The sequence below is a fragment of the Narcine bancroftii genome, chromosome 5, assembly GCF_036971445.1.
Source record: "Narcine bancroftii isolate sNarBan1 chromosome 5, sNarBan1.hap1, whole genome shotgun sequence".
Classification (NCBI taxonomy): domain Eukaryota; kingdom Metazoa; phylum Chordata; class Chondrichthyes; order Torpediniformes; family Narcinidae; genus Narcine; species Narcine bancroftii.
Genome location: NC_091473.1, coordinates 49,740,418 through 49,763,848, shown reverse-complemented (window position 1 = coordinate 49,763,848; position 23,431 = coordinate 49,740,418). Strand labels below are relative to the sequence as shown.

At 39.6% G+C, this 23,431-nt stretch overlaps 1 protein-coding gene across 7 annotated transcripts in view; it reads left to right on the top strand.

Moving 5' to 3' along the window:
- Positions 1 to 23,431, top strand: part of tpra1 (transmembrane protein, adipocyte asscociated 1) — a 74,481-nt gene that overhangs the window by 39,625 nt on the left and 11,425 nt on the right. For 6 of the 7 annotated variants that reach the window (XM_069937366.1, XM_069937371.1, XM_069937370.1 and 3 more), the window contains exons 4-8: positions 1,815 to 1,901; positions 2,479 to 2,551; positions 2,635 to 2,741; positions 6,213 to 6,323; positions 10,071 to 10,131. In XM_069937366.1, the coding sequence (XP_069793467.1) occupies positions 1,815 to 1,901; positions 2,479 to 2,551; positions 2,635 to 2,741; positions 6,213 to 6,323; positions 10,071 to 10,131 (439 nt within the window). The remainder of the gene's footprint in view (positions 1 to 1,814; positions 1,902 to 2,478; positions 2,552 to 2,634; positions 2,742 to 6,212; positions 6,324 to 10,070; positions 10,132 to 23,431) is intronic. The other variant, XM_069937369.1, reaches the window with a different exon arrangement.

Below are 23,431 nucleotides of genomic sequence, written 5' to 3'. Positions count from 1 at the left end.
AGCTGTGATTTCTCCTTCCATCTTCTACCAAAAGGAACAAAGCAGCAAAACATTGCACCATCAATTCTCCACACACCAACCTGACTTTCAGTAAGACCGTGCCTGGCTCCTCTTTAATAACTATTCCTGATAAACATTCATTTTAGGAATCAGTCTCTCTCAATCTGGGAGATACTCAATAGCAACCCTTTTGGTTAGAGAATTCTAAATCCACGATGTTGTGCCGACCTGTGTAAACCTAGTCCACAATATCCTAATTTTTCTTACCTCCCACTCATAACCCTCTATTTTTCTCACATCCATATTCACATCCATCAGCAGAGAAATTCTTCCGCATCCAAGCCTTAAATGGACAACCCCTTGTATTAAAACGGTGTTCCCCTCAGTGTCCACACTGTCAAAGCACTTCAGTGTCATAGGTTTCAATAAAACCACCAGTTGTTCTTCTGGGTGGTTGGGGTAAAGATCCAATCTGTTTGATCTTTCTGAATGGAAAAACCCCTGATCAGTGATCAATGTACGCTGGAAACCTAAAGTAAAACCAGAAGATGATGGAAATACTCAGCAGACCAGGCTGCATCTTTGGAAAGAGATGTTTCAGGTCAAAGACTCTTCATCTGAAAGGAGAAGGAGTGCAAATCACCTTGTTAAGGTTCAGGGAGGGTGGGGCTAGAGCGTGTCGGACTGTGTAAAACCAGATGGATGTCAATGTGCTCCAGGTGTGAGCTCGCTCATTCCCTGTACACTTGTGGCAAGAAACTGCTCCTCTTTCTTGCCGGACCTGAAGAAAGCTTTCAGCCCAAAATGTTGACTGTCTATTGAATTCCATGGATGCTGTCTGACCTGCTGAGTCCCTCCAAAGGTGTTGCTCCAGATTGCAAGCCTTTGCACTCTCGATTTTGGCAAGACTTCTTTTTTTAAATCCTTTCTGCCTTGCAATAAAGCCAATGTTCCATTTATCTTCCCAATATGTTGGTCATTTCTTTGTAGCTGTAATTCCTCAAAAGCACAGTGAGAGTATCTTCAGGCCACTAACATCAGTAGCTCAGGAAACAGAATCAGCAGGCAGTGTCTTCTTGAGCAGATTTGGTAATGGGAAACAAATTCTGGCTTTTCTGCCAATTCTCCCTTTCTGAGAATCTCGGCGCAACAAAATTTCTGTGCATACCAAAATTCTTCTGATATAACGTGGGGGATAGTAGCAACTATTTTATGCCTTAAAATGTCATGCCATGCATAGACTGGTTAACCTGTATGGATTAGGATTAAGATTTGGCAGAGAAAGTGAAAAGAGGTCTTAAAAGAAAACAGATAAAACTGGAAAAGCTCAGCGAGCCAGGCAGCATCTGGAAAGCAAAATTGTTGGAAAGATACATGAACATGTGCACTACCAGATTCAAGGAAAGTTTCTCCCCCAGTATCAGCCTACCAAATGGACTTCTCATTAGTAAGATGATGCTGCCTGACAATATTTTAACTGAACCTTTTTGTAATATTCTGCATGCTTGTTTTCAATGTATTTACAACACAGCAGAAGCTGATTCCGGATAATGAAACCTGAACTCCCCAGTTAAGCAACCATCCCCTTACATTTTTGGAGGGTAGGAGGAAACCAGAGCATGCTGGAAAACCCATGCAGGCATGGTGAGAACATACAAACTCCTTACAGACAATGCCAGATTTGGGTTGCTGGCGCAGTAATAGCATTTCTTCTAATTTTGTTGTTTTAACTTGACCCTTTTTTTCATTCCATCTCTTTTTGTCTTTTCTATGCTGTGACTGCACACCCTAATTGGGTAATCTTTCTTCTGCAGGTTTTTGTTGTGGCAACAGTAGGCATCACGCGAGCTGTAGTTTCCATGACAGTGAGTGCATCCAGTGTCGCTATTGTAACAGATAAGGTAGGTCTATTTCTGCATAAATGAAAGTTCTTAGGGCACAAGATGGTGACTTGGCTGTTAAATTCCAGAGTTAGCAAGAATGCATTGCTCTTGTTGTTTGGGTGAACAGAGCTCCAATATTGCCTTAGATTAGCTTTGATCTCTGGCACCATGACCTGGAAGATGGGAATTGCTTTTAGTGTGGTGAGAAGGATATAATTCTCGATTCAAAATGTTTCTTTTGAAATTGATTTCCTTCACTATTTTACCCTGAAAACATGGGGATTTTTGAAGTTGGAGTTTGTTGTGTTCCTAGATGAAAGTCCTTAATGAGGAGCAGTTTACCTAATATACAAAGTTCACCATCCATGATCCCTTCTCACTCATAGGGCAATCCTCAGCCCCGGTTTTCTCCCCTTTGTCTGACTTATTGTGTTGCAGGCTCACATGGTTTACCTTCTCCAGAAATTCAATACAGTAGTTTACTTCTGGAAATGTTAGAGTCTCAACAATATGACTCGTATTGTAGAAAGAGTAAAATATTTTGACTTGTAAGGAATGCTGTAAGTGACATTTCTCTTTGACATTTTCCTCTCAGATTCTTTGGGAGATCTCACGATTCTTTTTGTTGGCGACTGAACTGAGTGTGGTGATACTAGGCCTGGCATTTGGTAAGTCATGGAACTTTTCTATGTCTGGGTCAAAATGTTTCATTGATTTTTCTATTTTTAATACATAATAACATTGACAATAGTCTTTGTTTCATTCTCTTTGAATTTAGGGCACCTTGAAAGTAACTCGAGCATCAAGCGTGTATTGAGTATAACAACAGTACTTGCTCTTGGATATGCAATCACACAGGTCTGTCTGAATACTTTTCTGCAGCAATGCTGTGGTTTTGCTCTTGGATCAACTTGGGCTCTGTGGGTAGCAGTTGCCTCTGTGTCAGAATATCGGTGTCACTCTCACTTGAATGCATAACCTCAATTGATACTTCAGTATAGTACCAAGGGAGTTCAGGATTGTGTGAGTGAAACAAGAAAGTCTGCAGATGCTATGATTGTAGTAAATGCACAAAAGTGCTGGAGAAACACAGCAGGTTCTGCAGCCTCTAGAGGAGGGAAAGATATGTAATCAATGTTTCGGGCCTGAGCTGTTTGTCAAGGTATGAGCAAAAGGTAGACAGACACCTAAATACAAAAAAAAAAGGAGGAGGGAAGAATGGGGAGGGGGAGGAGCACAGGCCAACAGCCAAGAGGCCATGGTAGGATATGGATAGGAAGGCAGGAGAGAAAAGCTAAAGATTGATCGTGGGAGGGGGTTAGCTCTGTGAGTGAAGAGCTAGAGGAAAGGCAACAAAAGGATCGGGAAAGAGAAGGAGAAGGGATAGGGGTTGAAGAAAGGAGCTTTAGGGAAGGGAGGAAGAAAGGAGCCTTAGGGAAGGGAGTGAGAGATAAAAGGAAGGAGCTAATGAAAATTGGAAAAGTCAATGTTACTGCCACCTGGTTGGAAGCAACAGAGACAGAGTATGAGGTGTTAGTTCCTCCAGTTTGTGGCGGGTCACAGTTGGGATGTGCATGAGACCATGGTCAGACATGTCAGCATGGGAATGGGGTGGGGAATTGAAATGGGTTGGAGTGTTGATTTATAGATAACATAATTAAAAACAACATAAATCCCTGTCCAATTTGAAAGGCATATGTATGAGTTCCATGCAAAAAAGTGAACAGATTTCTCTTGTCACACTGCCACCTGATTATTGCTTTGCCAAGTTGCATACCCTTCTGACTTGCAAATATGTCACTGACAATTCATTACTGCTGGGTCTAAATTCTGGAATTCCCCACACAATGAATTTATGGGAGTATCATCACCAGAAGGTCTGTGGCAGCTCACCAACACTCTGACCAAATGCTATGCTTTGCCTATTAAGATTACCATAGAACATTACAGCCCAGAAACAGGCCCTTCAAGTCTGTGTTGAACTGTTAGTCTGTCTAACCCCACTGACCTGTACTCAGTCCATATCCCTCCATTCCCCTCCCGTCTATGTACCTGTCCATTCTTCTTGTAACCCTTCTCTAACCAATCTTTTAATCACCTACTCTGAAATCAGAGAAGAATTATATTTAACCTACACCGTGATATTTGATTGTGTTACACGTGCGCTACATGTTGCTTTTATAGCTCACACTTGCCCCATCAAAATCCTAAAAGCTATTGACAAAGGTTACTTTCAATCTTGTTCAAGAAGATTCTTCTTTTCTTCTTCTTTGGCTTGGCTTCACGGACGAAGATTTATGGAGGGGGTAAATGTCCACGTCAGCTGCAGGCTCGTTTGTGGCTGACAAGTCCGATGCGGGACAGGCAGACACGGTTGCAGCGGTTGCAGGGGAAAATTGGTTGGTTGGGGTTGGGTGTTGGGTTTTTCCTCCTTTACCTTTTGTCAGTGAGGTGGGCTCTGCGGTCTTCTTCAAAGGAGGTTGCTGCCCGCCAAACTGTGAGGCGCCAAGATGCACGGTTGGAGGCGATATCAGCCCACTGGCGGTGGTCAATGTGGCAGGCACCAAGAGATTTCTTTAGGCAGTCCTTGTACCTTTTCTTTGGTGCACCTCTGTCACGGTGGCCAGTGGAGAGCTCGCCATATTAGTGGAAAAGAAAACTATGAGGGTTGAAGGAAGATTTACATTAATAGTGATATTCATGTTCTTGGGATGCGAAAGTTGGTTTATGGTTACAGAAATCCTGAATTAAGTCACTGCTTTAACATTGGAAGTGTAGGAGCTAAATGTGGCAAACAGCACTGATGTTACAGCTGATTCTGATGTGACCCAACTAGAATTGCGGGGTTCAGGTTGAGCTCTGATGTATCACATCAGCCTGGTTCAGTACTTGGTCCATGCGAGGATGGATGGTTTGCATTGAAATTCAAATGTTTTAAAATTTTATTTACATCACGATAAAAGGTGATTTCAGCCATTTAAGCCTGTTCCACCCAAGTACACCCAATTAACCTATAATCCCGTATATTTAGGAAGATGGGAGGAAACCAGAGCACCCAAACAAAATCCATGCAAGGTCATGAGGAGAACTCATTATTGATAGTGCTGTTGTTATTAGCATCGCACTAAATGCTACACAAGCCTTGCCACCCAAAGACAATGGTCTGGAATGGAGAAGGTGACAAGTACAAGGACCCATGGTGTACTGTGCCTGGACGAGCTCATCAAGTTTTGCCACATACCCAAGCCAAACTTTCGGTGAAGTGGCTGACCAGGCCATTTGTTGAAAAAGGTCTCAAAAATGAAACATGCGATGAGATTCTTTTTATCTCCATGAGAGAGCAACTGGAGTCATGGTATGCAGTTTCCTGTGAAAGGCAGATGGTGCTGCTCTCCCTTAGTACAGTTGTGGAATGTCACCCCAGAATCTCAAGATTGGGGCTTGAACCCACCGTCTCCTTCTGAAGGAGGCGCCACTTAGTCACAGCTAATGTCATGACCTAGAGTATTGGCAACGAGTTGAATGTTCCGAAACGTGTTGAATTCAATCAAGTACTTTTGTGGAGGCAAATGCTTTGGAAAATGTGTGCACAGCAAGATCACACAGAAGCACTGAGTATAAATCCTGAAAAAGGGTGAATGTTGTCAAGGACACCCAAAGGCACCTTGGTCTAGAGTTACGATTGGCTGCCTAACACTGTGAATGCTTCCACGTTGCTGCCCCTGAATGTGGCCACACTCCAGTCCTTGTAACGTGTCAGAGCCATCTCTCATTGGAATGAAGTGTGTAGAACTGTTATTTCAAAGCACTTGTGAATTTTTCGATATTCCAGCCTTGCCTGCATTTTTTTTTATCCCAGAGCAATGCTTTCTTTGGAGGTTTAAAAAAGCACTGTGCATAGGAAAATTAGAGAGGGAATGAGGAATGAAGAACATAAATCTGCAAAGCATCCAACTAGAAGTCAACACAGATGATCATTGAAATGGCCTAGAAGATCTCTGGGATCTCCCTTTCCTCTATTTACGATCTTTACCAGGAGCGTTGCTTATAGTGTGTGTATATAGAGAGAGAGAGAGAGAGAGAGAGAGAGAGAGAGAGAGAGAGAGAGAGAGATGCATCTATATAGAGTATATCTATCTATATATACACAGTATATTATATATATGATACTCTGTATATCATATCATGATGTATAAATTTTGATTATTATGTGCTTCATAGTCCAGAGAAACAATGTTTCATTTAGTTATATATGTACAGTCAGATGAAAATAAACTTTTCTGTATCTCTCAACATTTCCATCAATGTTTCTGTTGTCCATTCTTCCAGGGAACCCTGGAGATCTTGTATCCTGATGCACATTTGTCTCCAGAGGACTTCAATGTCTATGGTCATGGAGGTCGCCACTTCTGGCTCGCCAGCTCCTGTTTCTTCTTTCTGGTAAGAAGTGCCAAAGTATCTTGCTTTTCTAATTTGTTTCCATTGGAATAGTTACCAAATGTTGATTCTCTGCCTGCAAGATGTCTACCCTCCTTGAATCTTCCATTGAAATCTAGAATGTCTCCCAATCCAATTTATTCTTTCCTTGCACCTCACCTCCTGTAGGAATCTTTTCACCCTTCTCATTCATCCTCTTCTTATCAAGGAATATTAAGACAAAGAGACTTCAAGGTGAAGGTTGTTGAAATCCTTCATATTTCCCACATTTCTTGTAATTTCTAATGGAAAGGAAGGAGCCCATGGGACCATCAAGTAAAGAGGACATGGGGCCCTCAAGGATGGAGGCCATTAAGCTGTCCAAGGAAGAAGGCCACAGGGCCCTACAAGTAAAGCCATGGGCCCTAGTCTAAGCCAGCTCTCTGAACATTATCATGAGTTTCATTTCCCCTTTTCCTTCTCTGTAGCCCTCTCTCTCTCTCTCCCACATGGACATCAACTCAGCCTGATTCACTCCTATATTAGGGGTAACAAACAGTGGACAGCTAACCTCCCGCCAAACCTTCAGTAGGAAACCGGATGACCAAAATCAACAGTTTGGAACATCATTAAAAAGAAAGTGCGTACTGGTGAGCTCAGTACTCGCAAAGGGACTGATATTCCAAGGAAGATCTCCACAGCTGATGACAGAAGAATTCTCATCATAATAAGGAAAATTCCCAAAATGCATGTCTGACAGATCAGAAACACTTCAGGAGGCAGGTGTGGAAATGTTAGTGACTATTGTCTGCAGAAGACTTCATGAATATAAGCTGGTACAGAGGGTGCCTGGAATACATTACCAGGGGTAGTGGTGAGGCTGGTATAGTAGGGACACTTAAAAGACACTTGGACAGGCACATGCATGCAAGATAAATAGAGAGTTGTGGGTGTGAGATAGGGAAGATTTGAATTATTGGATAGGTTAATATAGGTTGGCACAACATTGTGGGCTGAAAGGTGGTGTAATGTTCTATATTCCATAGAGTTGTTCAACCAATCGAGCAATTCATCAGAGCAAAGCCCCACAGCCAGTGCAACTATAACAAGGACACAGTATCTTTCCTGGCAGAAACAACAATTCCTAGCAGGCAGCACCAATGCAGCTCTCAGGAAAAGAAACAGATTTTCTACCTATTGACTGAATGTCATTCCAACCAGCCTAACCTTAGCTTCAGTGCTTTCTCATTTTTCAGTCATGTCTGCAGCAATGATACCCACATTTCCTTTTTCTTGTGCCAGCTGTGATTATAACTTGTATTTTGACGGCTTTCTTAACCCTTTAATATCTGCCCTTCCAGAGATTGCATCTAAAACTAGCTTCCCTCACCTTGCACGTTCCAACAGGGGACATTGAATTTTACTCCCCCATTCATCCCTGACAGATTGCTTTTTAAGCATTAACCCTTGAAGAAGCAATCATCTTAAGATCGTTCTGGGACATTCTGGATAACTTTTGAAAGCAACATCTTTTAGCCAGCTTTCAATCCTAGGGTCATTAGAATACTTTCTGATTTATCTAATTTCTCCTTTCACTGTGAATCCAAGATGTACTTTTGCACTCCTGAGAAAAGACTGGATGTATCTGATAATTCCATCATAGTTACCTAGCACCTTGGTGAGACTGCAACTACAATATCCTAGCCAATTTTGGTGTGCAACACCCAAGTAAAGGATATGCCTACAACAAAGGGAGTGCAGTCAAGCTATGCCAGACTGTTTCCTGAGAGAGCAGGTCCGTTATATGAGGAGAGTTTAAGTAGAATGGTGCCTTGATCCTCTAGATACAGTGTAACAAAATGAAGCTTTTCCCTGTATCTCTTTGCATGTTCCAATAAATCATTCAGTTTAAATCCATGCACTGACCTGTCTGTACTCTTGGTCAAATTTAGGATTCTTTGGAACTTCTCCATGGCTTCAGCTGTAAGGACAACTCTGGAATTCCATTCCGAAGCTCTGCCACAGCATTTAAATCTTCTCTCTAACCACAGTGGGACATATTTCTTTGTTGAAAACACTATATCACAACCAGCTATTGTAGCGGTGTAACTTCAATGTGGTAGTAAGGTCTGAGGACTCTCCAAAAATGTTATCAAATAACATAGAAAAAAAAGTATTCAAGGCGGCGAGCTGTAGTTTATATTTTGTTCATTTTGGCCTTTGTCCCTTTAAGTATCAGAGCAGGAGCAGCTGTTGACCTTTTTAATTCATTCCTTGAGGGAGATGCCAATGGGACACTATGTGGCCATTAGTGCCCACAAAAGAGAGGAAATGCTTATTTTTTTTCCTCCAGGAAGTTGATGGTGAGCAAAAGAATGAGATTTGAACCAGGATGAATTTTGGGCTTTGTCCACGTGACATTCTTGCTGCTTCCTATTTCCACCACTACATTTTGCCTCTGTTTACGTATTGTTGATGGCTTTCTCAGTGCTTTGATCACCACAACAGCTGCTTTGAATACTTCCTACTGTCTGTAAATTGAAATCAAAAATCCGCTGAATAGAGAACCTGTACTTTGTGTGTTTTATTTTCTTTACTATGTATAGGATGTCTGGCTGGACTGCTCATAAAACAAATATTATCACTGCACCTTGGTTCATCTGATGATAAACAAACTAGTCCCTAACACCTCTTTCATCCAACAACCCTGTGTCCTCTACCCACACTGACTCTCAGTGAAGTAACAACATCATTTCATAGAATTCTTAACCCTCATCTGAGATTTGTATGCCTCTCTAATTCTGAGCTCCAGAGCCTATTTTTTAAATCACATTTTCATCTGTCAAGGATTAAACCTCTGAGTGTAAAATCAGGTCAGATGGGCCAAAAACAGGCAGGTTGGATGCGCGCGCGCGCACCCGTGTGAGACATTTTGGATGGCATGGGCAAGTTGAGCTGTAGTTCCTGTCTGCATGCTGTATGACTCTGTAAATATGTACTTCCCTCACCCTCTATATCCCTCTTTTAAAATATTCCATAAAACTTCCCTTTCCCTGACCCACTGATTTCCTGCAGCAGGTTATAGTTTGCTCGAGGTTCCAGCACCTACTGTCTCTTGTATCTACCTTCAAATTTTCCTCTGTCTAAACACATGGGAACCTGCCCGAAAATCTCGTGTGGCTTGCTATTGATTTTTTTTGTTATGTATTTGATTGCATTTTTGCGGAGTCCCTTAGATATTCCTAGCACATTGAAGTTATGGTGTTATGTTTGACAGCTCTTGGGCTGTACTCCTTGGAGTTCAGAAGAATGAGGGAGTACGTCATGGAAACATTTCCAATGCTTAAAGTCCTAGACAGAGTAGATATGGCAAAGTTAGTTTCCATGGTGGGGTAAGGGTATCCAGAAAAGGAGGGCACAACTTCAGAAATGTGGAGGAATTTATTTAGCCAGAGAGTGGGGAACCATCGGAATTTGCTACCTCAGTCAGCTGTGGAGGCCAAGTTGCTGAGTGTATTTAAGGTAGAGATTGATAAGTATCTGAATAATCAGGGTATCAAGTGTTATGGGGAGAAGGCAGGTGAGTGGGGCTGAGTGGGAGAATAGATCAACTCATGATAGAATAGCAGAGTGGATTCAATGGGGTGAGTGGCCAACCTGTTCCTATATCTTATAGTATTATGGTGTTAAATTTTGCCCACTTGGATTTATGATCTGCTGGAGTGTTTTTTTTCCCCCACACCCATTCTAATTGTGTCCTCTCTTCCTTAGGTCTACTCAGCCATTGTCATTCTCCCAAAAACCCCTTTACGGGAGAGAATCTCCTTGCCCTGTAAGTAACATCTCTGCCTCAACTGCTTTACTAGTTGGTGTTTATGAATAAGGTTACTGCTTCCAGCCAGAAAACTAACTGCTGGAGGAACTCAGTGAGTCAGGCAGCGTCTGTGCAAAGAAATGGGCAGTCAGCAATTAAGAGTGTCCTCGTGTCGTCAGCAATTACAGGCCCTTCAGCTCATGAAGTTGGACCAATCTGTCTACAACAAACGAATCCTTTCCTATCTTACAACCATAACCCTCTGTTTTTCTTGTATCCATGACACCTCTTCTCCTTTGTTGCTCCAAAGTAAAAAGCCCGAGTTTTGTCAGCCTTGCTTCATAAGACATGTTCTCCAATCCAGTCAACATTCTGATAAATCTCCTCTAAAAAGCATCTACATCCTTCCTGTAATGAGGTGACCAGAACTGAACAAAATCTTTCAAGTGTGGTTCATGACTTTTGAACTCAATTTTCCGACTAATGAAGGCCAGCACACCATGCACCTTCTTAAGCACCCATCAACTTATGCGCAACCTTGAGGAATCTATGGACATGGACCCCATTGATCCATCTATTCCTCCACACTCTTATGCCTTCTGCCCTTCATCTCTTCATTTCCATCCATTGATACTGAATTCCTCCTGTAGTTTGTTTTATTGCACCAGATTCCAACACTGCCCTGTAATCCAGCAACACATCCAGAAGGCCTGTGCAGATTCTGTTCAGGTCTATGTTCCATGTTTAAAATGAAGACTGTCTATGCGTTAATGAACTAAATCAGCAGCAAAACCACAGACAATGGTATTTTCAAAACAATTTCTATTGTTAATAACATAAAACTTCTCACTTAACTTAAAATTAATTCTAAACTTAGTCCTACTATGTGCAAATGTAAATATGGTGTGTGTGTGTGTGCGTGTGTGTGTGTGTGTGTGTGTGCATGTGTGTGTGTGTGTGTGTGTGTTGTGTGTGTGTGTGTGTGTGGTGTGTGGTGTGTGTGTGGTGTGTGTGTGGTGTGTGTGTGTGGTGTGTGTATGTGTGGTGTGTGGTGTGTGTGTGTGTGGTGTGTGTGTGTGGTGTGTGTGTGTGTGGTGTGTGTGTGGTGTGTGTGTGGTGTGTGTGTGGTGTGTGTGTGGTGTGTGTGTGGTGTGTGTGTGTGGTGTGTGGTGTGTGTGTGTGTGGTGTGTGTGTGGTGTGTGGTGTGTGTGTGTGGTGTGTGTGTGGTGTGTGTGTGGTGTGTGTGTGTGTGGTGTGTGGTGTGTGTGTGTGTGGTGTGTGTGTGGTGTGTGGTGTGTGGTGTGTGTGTGTGGTGTGTGTATGTGTGGTGTGTGGTGTGTGTGTGGTGTGTGTGTGTGTGTGTGGTGTGGTGTGTGTGTGGTGTGTGGTGTGTGTGTGGTGTGTGGTGTGTGTGTGTGGTGTGTGTATGTGTGGTGTGTGGTGTGTGTGTGTGTGGTGTGTGTGTGTGTGTGTGGTGTGTGTGTGTGTGGTGTGTGTGTGTGGTGTGTGTGTGTGTGTATGTGTGTGTGGTGTGTGTGGTGTGTGTGTGTGGTGTGTGTGTGTGTGTTTGTAGTGTGTGTGTGTGTGTGTGTGTGTGTGTGTGTGTGTGTGAGTTAAAGGCCCAACCATTAAAGTTTTTTTTTTTTTTTTTCACACCATAAATCACAATAGCCATGATATACACTTTTTCTTTTCCACACATTTACAGTGACTTTTTCTCCCTCCCCCCTCCCTCCTCCCAAGCCACCCCCCCCTCTCATCCATTTTAGGTATACAATCTAGGTTGCATTAATTCAGTTAGACAATGTTGTCATTCAACAAAAATACACCAGAAATTCTACTGAGTCCATTCTTTTCTTTTCTTCTCCTTCCATCAACTTAGGTAATGTTTGTTCCCGGTAGGTTTTCGCTATTGTATTTAATGTAAGGCTCCCATACTTGTTCGAATATTTCAATATTATTTCTTAAACTATATGTTATTTTTTCTAATGGAATACATTTATTCATTTCTATATACCATTGTTGTATTTTCAAATTATCTTCCAATTTCCAGGTTGACATAATACATTTTTTTGCTACGGCTAGGGCTATCTTGACAAATCTTTTTTGTGCAACTTCCAAGTCAATTCCAAATTCTTTATTTTTTATGTTACTTAGGAGAAAGATCTCTGGATTCTTTGGTATATTGTTTTCTGTTATTTTATTTAATATCTGATTGAGATCATCCCAAAATTTTTCTACTCTCTCACATGTCCAGATTGCATGAATTGTTGTTCCCCTTTCTTTTTTACATCGAAAACATCTATCAGATACTGTTGGGTCCCATTTATTTAACTTTTGCGGTGTAATGTATAGTCTGTGTAACCAATTATATTGTATCATACGTAGCCTCGTATTTATTGTATTTCTCATCGTTCCAGAGCATAACTTCTCCCATGTTTCCTTTTTTATCTTTATATTTAAATCTTGTTCCCATTTTTGTTTAGTTTTACCATTTGTTTCCTCATTTTCCTTTTCTTGCAGCTTAATATACATATTTTTTATAAATCTTTTGATTAACATTGTATCTGTAATCACATATTCAAGGTTACTTCCCTCTGGTAAACTCAAGTTGCTTCCTAATTTATCTTTCAAGTAGGATCTCAGTTGGTAATATGCCAGCGCTGTATCTCCAGTTATATTGTACTTATCTCTCATTTGTTCAAAGGATAAGAATCTACTTCCTGAAAAACAATTTTCTATTCTTTTAATCCCTTTTTTTTCCCATTTTCTAAAGGAAAGGTTGTCTATTGTAAAAGGGAGTAGCTTATTTTGCGTCAATATTAGTTTTGGTATTTGGTAATTTATTTTATTTCTTTCTACATGAATCTTCTTCCATATATTGAGGAGATGGTGTAATACTGGAGAAGTTCTATGTTGTACCAATTTTTCGTCCCATTTATATAATATGTGTTCAGTTATCTTTTCCCCTATTTTATCTAATTCTAGTCTCGTCCAGTCTGGTTTTTCCCTTGTTTGGTAAAAATCTGATAGGTACCTTAATTGTGCGGCTCTATAATAATTTTTGAAGTTTGGCAATTGTAAGCCTCCTTGTTTATACCATTCTGTTAATTTATCTAGTGCTATCCTCGGTTTCCCCCCTCTCCATAAAAATCTCCTTATTATTTTCTTTAACTCTTTGAAGAATTTTTCTGTCAGTTGTATTGGCAATGCCTGAAATAAGTATAGTATCCTTGGAAAAATGTTCATTTTAATACAGTTTATCCTTCCTATCAGTGTTAGTGGTAGCTCTTTCCAATGCTCTAAATCGTCCTGTAATTTTTTCATTAGTGGATTGTAATTGAGTTTATATAATTGGCCTAGATTTTTGTTTATTTGCACACCTAGGTATCTTATTGCCTGCGTTTGCCATCTGAATGGGGATTCCTCCTTAAATTTTGAGAAATCCGCGTTATTCATAGGCATTGCTTCACTTTTATTTACGTTTATCTTGTATCCCGACACTTCTCCATATTCCTTCAATTTCTTATATAGTTCTTTTATTGATAGTTCTGGTTCTGTTAAGTACACTATCACATCATCCGCAAACAGACTGATTTTATATTCCCTGTCTTTTATTTTTATTCCTTTTATATTATTATCTCTTCTTATCGATTCTGCTAGTGGTTCTATAGCTAGCGCAAACAATAATGGTGATAGTGGGCATCCCTGCCGCGTTGACCTGCTTAAGTTAAATTGCTTTGATACATGTCCATTTACTGTCACTTTCGCTAACGGTCCCTTATATAATGCTTTAATCCAATTAATATACTTCTCCGGTAAACTGAATTTTTGCAATACTTTGAACAAGTAATTCCATTCTACTCTGTCGAAGGCCTTCTCTGCGTCTAAAGCAACTGCTACTGCCGGTGCTTTATTTCCTTCTACTGCATGAATTAAGTTAATAAATTTACAAATATTGTCTGTTGTGCGTCTTTTTTTGATAAATCCAGTTTGGTCTAAATTTACCATTTTCGGTACCTGTTCTGCTAATCTGTTCGCTAATAGTTTAGCTATTATCTTATAATCTGTGTTTAGCAGAGATATTGGTCTATATGACGCTGGTGAGAGTGGATCTTTCCCTTGTTTTAGTATCACTGTAATTATTGCTGTTTTACATGAATCTGGTAAGTTTTGTGTCTCATCAATCTGGTTGATTACATCCAGGAGGGGCGGTATTATTAGGTCTTTAAATGTTTTGTAGAATTCTATTGGGAGTCCATCCTCTCCTGGTGTCTTATTATTTGGTAAATTTTTTATTATCTCTTGTATTTCTACTGTTCCAAATGGTTCTGTTAATTTATTTTGTTCCTCTATTTGTAGTTTTGGTAGTTCAATTTTAGTCAAAAATTCATCTATTTTCTCTTCTTTCCCTTCGTTTTCGGTTCGGTATAATTGTTCATAGAATTCTCTGAAGTTTTCCTTAATTTCTTTTGGATTATATGTAATTTGTTTGTCTTTTTTCCTTGTTGCCAATACCATTTTCTTAGTTTGCTCTGTCTTAAGCTGCCATGCTAGGATTTTGTGTGTTTTTTCCCCTAGTTCATAATATTTCTGTTTTGTCTTCATTATATTCTTCTCCACCTTATATGTTTGTAATGTTTCATATTTTATTTTTTTATCCGCCAATTCTCTTCTTTTGGTTGTATCTTCCTTTATTGCTAATTTTTTTTCTATGTTTATTATTTCCCTTTCCAACTGCTCTGTTTCCTGATTATAGTCCTTCTTCATCTTGGTTGCATAACTTATTATTTGCCCTCTAATGAATGCTTTCATTGCGTCCCATAGTATAAACTTATCTTCCACTGATTCCGTATTTACTTCAAAGTACATTTTTAATTGTTTTTCAATAAATTCTCTAAAATCCTGTCTTTTAAGTAGCATGGGGTTTAATCTCCATCTATACATTCTTGGAGGGATGTCCTCTAGCTCTATTGCCAATAACAGGGGTGAGTGGTCCGATAATAGTCTAGCTTTATATTCTGTTTTCCTAACTCTCCCTTGAACGTGGGCTGATAACAGGAATAGGTCTATCCTTGAGTATGTTTTATGTCTAGTCGAGTAGTATGAGTATTCCTTTTCTTTTGGGTTTTGTTTCCTCCATATGTCCACAAGTTTCATTTCTTGCATTGATTTAATTATAAATTTGGTTACTTTGTTCTTCCTGTTAATTTTTTTCCCCGTTTTATCCATATTTGGATCCAAATTCAGATTGAAATCCCCTCCTATTAGTATGTTCCCTTGCGTATTAGCTACCTTCAAAAAGATATCTTGCATAAACTTTTGATCTTCTTCGTTAGGTGAATATATATTAAGTAGATTCCAAAGCTCTGAATATATCTGACATTTTATCATAACATATCTCCCTGCTGGATCTATTATTTCCTCTTCTATTTTAAATGGCACATTTTTGCTAATTAATATAGCCACTCCTCTTGCTTTTGAATTATACGATGCTGCTGTTACATGTCCTACCCAATCTCTCTTTAATTTCTTGTGCTCCAATTCAGTTAAGTGTGTTTCTTGGACAAATGCTATATCTATTTTTTCCTTTTTCAGTAAATTTAGTAGTTTCTTCCTTTTAATTTGGTTATGTATTCCATTAATATTTAGAGTCATATAGTTCAGCGTAGCCATTTTATATTTTGTTTATCTTCTCTTTCCGTTTTTCCATCATTACCTTTCCTCCTTTTCCATTTCTGTTTTCTTATTTTCAACTCTTTACCAGACAACATTCCTACAACATCCAACATTTTCCTTATTCTCCTATTTCTATCTTCTTTATCCCCAATCTCCCCTTCCCCTCCTGAGTTGCCCTTTATCCCTTGTCGGACAACCACATCTCCCCTCTCCATTTGGATTTGCGAATCCACTCGCAAGCGTCAACTGGTTTTGCAGTGACCGCTCTTTTCCCCCACCCAGCCCCCCCCAGAAAAGATTTCGCTTTTTATGTCACAAAGGTCACTCTTTTAATTCCCTCCTTATTCTCTCTATTCCATTACCTTCCCTTATTAATTCTTGTCTATACTCTCTATGTTTTCCTCTAATTACAGATACTTTCACATATGCCCATTGTCTCTATTCACTCTTATACCTCTTTACCCGCATACATATCAATCGTGGTCATTTTTACCCTCCTTACCCGTCTTCATCCCTCAGTCTATTTTTGTCTTTACCCACATACATATCAATCGTGATAATTTTTGCTCTCATTACCCGTCTTCATCCCTCAGTCTATTTTTGTAATTGTTCTGCAAATTTTCGTGCTTCTTCTGGATCCGAGAATAGTCTGTTTTGTTGTCCTGGAATAAATATTTTCAATACCGCAGGATGCTTCAGTGTAAATTTATATCCTTTCTTCCATAAAATCGCTTTTGCTGCATTGAACTCTTTTCTCTTCTTTAGGAGTTCAAAGCTTATATCTGGATAAATGAAGATTTTTTGCCCTTTATACTCCAGTGGTTTGTTGCCCTCTCTTACTTTTTCCATTGTCTTCTCCAGTACCTTTTCTCTTGTAGTATATCTTAGGAATTTTACTACAATAGATCTTGGTTTTTGTTGTGGTTGTGGTTTAGGGGCCAATGCTCTATGTGCCCTTTCTATTTCCATTTCTTGCTGTAGTTCTGGACATCCTAGGGCCTTAGGGATCCATTCTTTTATAAACTCCCTCATATTCTTGCCTTCTACATCTTCCTTAAGGCCCACTATCTTTATGTTATTTCTTCTGTTATAATTTTCCATTATATCTATTTTTTGGGCTAGTAATTCTTGTGTCTCTTTAGTTTTTTTATTAGATTCCTCCAATTTCTTTTTTAAGTCTTCTACCTCCATTTCTGCTGCTATTGCCCGTTCTTCCATCTTTTCCATTTTTTTCCCCATTTCTGTTAAGGTCATATCCATTTTATTTATTTTCTTTTCTGTGTTGTTTATTCTTCTTCTTAAATCATTGAATTCCTGTGTTTGCCATTCTTTAAATGACTCCATGTATCCTCTAACAAGAGCAAGTATATCCTTTACCTTGCCTTTCCCTTTATCTATTTCACTGTATTCTTCCTCTTCTTCTTCCTCTAGGTTGACCATCTGTTGTTTCTTTGCTGCCCTTTCCTCCTCTTCTTTCTTGTTTCCATTGTCTTCTGTGGTCTCTTCTTGCTGCAGGTGTTCTGCAGCTGTCGTTGCCGGCTGTGGAGATCGACTCCCCAGCTGGTCCCCCCTCCCGTCGGTGTGTTTTTTTTCATGCGCATCGCGCATGCGCGAGGAGTCGCTCATGCGCGGTTGCGCACTTTTACTCGGCTCTGTGAGCCATTGTTGTAGTTCTCTTTCTACCGACCTGAGGTAGTGGGGTCTTCTCTCCACAGCGGGCCTCTTCGGACAGGTAAGGCCTTCACCTTTTTCCTCCGTTGTCTTCTCTTCCTCTCTTCTTTCCATTGATTTTGATTTTTCTCCTTTTGTCTCCATTTTCTTTCCACCTTTATACTCACTTTTCTTTAACTTGTATTTCTGTGCCTTTGTATTTTCTCTTGTTTTTCCCGACTTTTCTGGAGAGGGCTGGAGTTCACCGTCCGGCCACTACTCCATCACGTGACTCCTCCTCACCATTAAAGTTTAAGGTTGATTCTGAAGAGATGATTTTAAAGTTCAGTCTCAGAAAGCTTTTGTGTTGAAAGTTTTTACAGCTATTCAAAAGCAATTATAGAATAAGTATGAGGCATCAGATTTCTTTAAAACATTTTTTTTTGAAGAGTTATTTTCAGAGCCATGTTTCTTCATAGGAATGATTTTCTCTCTCTCTTGCATGGAGATTTTGGAATCTGTATTCCACTTGAAGAATCTGTCTCTTCCAAAGAGACAGCGAAGTGCTATTTTCTTCCACAATTAATTCACAGAGACAAGGGCTACATGAAGTGGCCATACAAAAATTGACACAGTAGAATTCTGTCCTCTTTTCAAAAAGATAGCAAAGTGGCTAAATTCTTCAAAACCACTTTTCCTCCTTTTCATAAGGAAAACATAAGCAGCCTTTTTTAAAAAAAATTGCATTTAAATGGTGTGTGACATACAGGATGGTCAAGTCCCTTCAATCCTGTGTTCCCTACAGGATGGCCAGACTGCTTCTTCTGGTCTCAAAATGCCTCTCATTCCAGTAATATGTTTCTCTGAAAACTCTCATCACATGACACGTGACATAATTTTTGGCCTTTTTAAGTTCCTTCCAAAGTTAATTCACATCTATATGGTAAAAGCATCTCTGTCCACTTGTAAGTGCATACAACTCTGGATAGACTATGTATAGGATGTCTGGCTGGACCGCTCATAAAACAAATATTATCACTGCACCTTGGTTCATCTGATGATAAACAACCTAGCCCCTAACACCTCTTTGAATGAAAAGTCCTGATTGTTGGAACAGCAGCCAAATGCAGGCAAATACAATTAGCATCTTAATATGGATGAATTAGATCAAAAGACCTGATTCCATGCTGTGTATCTTTATAAATCTATGCTCCCCTGGGAGCTGGCTTGAAGTTGATGGGTCAAATAGCCATCATTTTTGTGGTAAGTAAATAATTTAGATTTCAGATTTATTATCAGAATACCCCGAGATTCCTTTTTCCTGTGGGCGCAGCAGAATTACTGCTAATTGGTAGTGCAAAAAATAAACTGTACATAGCGTAAAACATGTAAACAAACAAAGAATTGTAAACAAACTGTGCAATACAGAGAGAACAAAATGAAAATCTATAAAGTGCACAAGTATGAATCCTTAAATGAGTTCCTGATTGAATTTGTGGTTGAGGAGTCTGATGTTGGAGGGGTAGCAGCTCTTCCTGAACGTGGTGGTATGTGTCTTGTGGCATCTATACCTCTTTCCTGATGGCAGCAGCGAGAACAGAACGTCTGCTGGGTGGTGTAGGTATTTGATGATTGCTGCTGCTCTGACTTTAGCTCTCCCTATAGATGTGTTCAGTAGTGGGGAGGGTTTTGCCTATGATGTCCTGGGTTGTGTCCACTTACTTTTAGAGGGCTTTACACTCAGAGGTACTGATGTTTCCTTTACCAGACCTTGATGCAGCTAGTCAGCACGCTTTCTACTACACTTATGTCCACAAACTCCTGAGGAAGTAGAGGCACTGACATGCTTTCTTCACGATGCCATTGGTGTGTTAAGTCCAGGAAAGATTCTCCAAGATACTTCTTTACTGAAGGCAAGAACTCTCAGAGTATTTGGAGACATAACGTACACATGTTATGATACACACACAGAGCTCTTAAAGACATCTCTATATTAGAGGAGGTTTTTAAAAAAAATTTAGAGACAGCACGGTAACAGGCCCTTCTAGCCACAAGCCCGCACTGCCCAAATATACTCAAGTGACCTACTAACCCATATGTCTTTGGAATATGGGAGGAAACCAGAGCACCCAGTGGAAACCCACACAGTCACAGGAAGAACGTACAAATTCCTAACGCAGGAGTTGAATAGGAGGAATCACGTGATGGAGTAGTGGCCGGTAGGAGAATACCAGCCCTCTCCAGAAAAGAAGGAAAAAACAAAGCCCCAGACACACAAATCACAACAAATAAAAAATAAAGGTGTGGAGGAAATGGCACCAAAGAAAGAAAAGCCAAAAACAACGGGAAGAAAAGAAGAAAGAAAGACGCCGGAAGAGAAGGGTGAAGGCCTTACCTGTACAAAAAAGCAGGGACCCGCCGTGAAAAGAGGAGCCCACTCCCCGAGGTAGGTGGAGACCCTGCAGGGTCGCAACCCATCGAACGCAGGACTGCAAAGATGGCTCACGGAGCCAAACAGAGGTGCGCAACCGTGCATGCATGAGGATTCGTGCATGCGCGATGCGCACGACAAAGACAACACTGATGGGAGGGGGGACCAGCTGTGGAGTGGAACTCTACAGTACGAACAGCTGAGAGAGACCCGACAGCAGAGCTCCCAGCGGGAAGATACAGAAAATAACGGGAACGGGAGGGGAGAAAATGAAAAAAGGAAACCAGAGACACAACAGATAACCAGCCCAGAAGAAGAGGAGCAACATCAAGACACCATAAAAAAAAAACCCCAACAAACTGAAACAAGCAGCCCATCAAGAAAGTCAGAAGACACAGACACAAGGAAGAGAAGTAGAACAAACCCTAGAGCAGACACAGAAGAAGAAGAAGGAGAACATCAAGCTCTGCACAGAGAAATAGAAGATAAAGTGAATGGACAGTACATAGATTAAAAAAAATTTCAAGAATATATGGAAGCATTAAAAGAATGGTTGACATGAGAATATAGTGAAATAAAAAGAAAAATGAAAGGTACAGAAGAAAAAGTGAGTAGAATAGAGCTGGTCATAACAGAAATAGGGAAAAGATTAGAAAATGTGGAAGAACGAGAAACAGCCGTAGAAATGGAAGTGAACGACTTAAAAAGAAAATTGGAAGAAACTGATAAAAATAGTTAAAGAAACACAGGAGCTGTTAGCTCAAAAGATGGATATAATGGAAAACTATAATAGGAGAAACAATATAAAGATAGTGGGCCTTAAAGAAGATGAAGATGGCAAAGATATGAAAGAATGGATCCCCAAGGTCCTGGGAATGCCAGAAATGCAGGAAGGAATGGAAATAGAAAGGGCACACAGAACATTAGCCCCGAAACCACAGTCACAACATAAACCAAGATCCATTTTAGTAAAATTCCTGAGATATACGACGAGAGAAAATATATTGGAAAAGGCAATGAAAAAAATGAGAGAAGACAAAAAACCACTGGAATACAAAGGTCAAAAAAAAATTTTTCTACCCAGACATAAGTTTTGAGCTCCTGAAGAAGAGGAAGGAGTTTAACACAGCAAAATCGATCCAATGGAAGAAAGGCTATAAATTTATGTTGAGATATCCAGCGGTGCTTAAAATAGTTATCCCGGGGCAGCAAAGCAGACTGTTCTCGGATCCAGAGAAAGCACAAGAATTTGCAGAATGCCTACAAGACAGAAAGAGAGATGAAGAGATGTAACAAGAAAAAAGAATGACGACAAACTTCATATAAAGAAGAAAAATAATGTTTAAATAAGAACTAAGGAGGGGAAGAAAAGGGAAGAAAGGAAGTAAGGGGGAATAAAGAGGGTGAGCTTTGTTATATGTGAAGATAAAAGTCTTTTCTGGAGGGGGTTGGGTGGGAGAGAATAACAGTCACTGCGAAATCAGTTGATGCGAGCGGGTTCGCAATCCAAATGGAGAGGGGAGTTGTGGTTGCCTGGCAAGGGTCAAGGGGCAACTCAGGGGGGGGGAGGGAACATTTGGGGTTAAAGGAATTTTAGATATGGGAATAGTGGAAATATTTTATGTTTTAGAAGTGTTGTCTTACAGTGCATTCAAAAAAGAAAACAGAAATGGATATGGGGGAAAGGTGGTGATGAGGAAACGGAAATGAGAGGTAAACAAAGTATGAAATGGCCATGTTGAACTATATGACTATAAATATTAACAGAATACATAACCAAATCAAAAGGAAGAGGCTGTTAAATTTACTGAAGAAAGAAGAAAATGATATAGCATTCGTGCAGGAAACACATCTAACTGAAGTGGAACACAAGAAATTAAGGAGAGACTGGGTAGGGCATGTAACGGCAACATCATATAATTCAAAAGCCAGAGGAGTAGCTATATTAATCAATAAAAATGCACCAATCAAAATAAAGGAGGAAATAATAGATCCAGCAGGGAGGTATGTAATGATAAAGTGTCAGATATATTCAGAATTTTGGAATTTGCTCAATGTATATGCACCTAATGAAGAGGATCAAAAATTTATGCAAGATATCTTTGAAGATTGCGGATATGCAGGGGAATATATTGATAGGAGGGGATTTTAACCTTAATTTGGACTCAAAGATGGATAAAACTGGAAAAAAGACTAGCAGAAAGAACAAAGTAACCAAATTTATGGTTAAATAGATACAGGAAATGCAACTTTTGGATATATGGAGGAGACAACACCCAAAGGAGAAGGAATACTCATATTATTCGGGTAGACACAAAACATACTCAAGGATAGACCTGTTCCTGTTGTCAGCCCACATCCAAGGGAGAGTTAGAAAAACTGAATATAAAGCTAGATTGTTATCGGATCACTCATCTGTTATTAGTAATAGAGCTGGAGGACATCCCACCGAGAAAGTATAGATAGACATTAAACTCCATGCTACTTAAAAGAAAGGATTTTAGAGAATTCATTGAGCGCCAAATTAAAATGTACTTTGAAATAAATATGGAATCAGTGAAAGATAAATTTATACTATGGGATGCAATGAAAGCTTTCATCAGAGGGCAGATAATAAGTTATGTAACTAAGATGAAGAAGGACTACAATTGGGAAATAGAACAGCTGGAAAGGGAAATAGCAAGTACAGAAAAAGAATTAGCAACAAGTGAAGATACAACAAAAAGAAGAGAATTGGCGGACAAAAAAATAAAATACGAAACACTACAAACGTACAAGGTGGAGTAGAACATAATGAGGACAAAACAGAAATATTATGAGCTAGGAGAAAAAACACACAAAATACTAGCTTGGCAGCTTAAAACAGAACAAACTAAAAGAACAGTATTGGCATCAAGGAAAAAGGACAAACAAATTACATATAACCCAACGGAGATCAATGAAAACTTCAAGAAATTCTACGAGCAATTATATCAAACTGAGAATGAAGGGAAAGAAGACAAAATAGATGAGTTTCTAGCTAAAATTGAACTACCGAAATTGCAAGAGTAGCAAAACAAATTAATAAAATCATTTGATATAGAGGAATTAAAGGATATATTAAAAAAACTACTGAACAATAAAACACCGGGAGAGGATGGACTCCCAATAGAATTCTATAAAATATTTAAAGACTTAATAATTCCTCCTCTCCTGAAGTAATGTACCAGATTGAAGAAACACAAAACATGCCAGATTCATGCAAAACAGCAATAATTACAGTAATACCAAAGATGGGGAAAGATCCACTAACACCAGCATCGTATAGACCAATATCTCTACTCAACTCAGATTATAAGATAATAGCTAAACTATTAGCAAACAGATTGGTCGACTGTGTACCAAAAATAGTAAAACTAGATCAAACTGGATTTATTAAGAAAAGACGAACAATGGACAATATCTGTGTTCATTAACTTAATCCATGCAGTACAAGGAAACAAGACACCAACAGTGGCGGTTGCCTTAGACGCAGAGAAAGCCTTTGACAGAGTAGAATGGAATTATTTATTCAAAGTA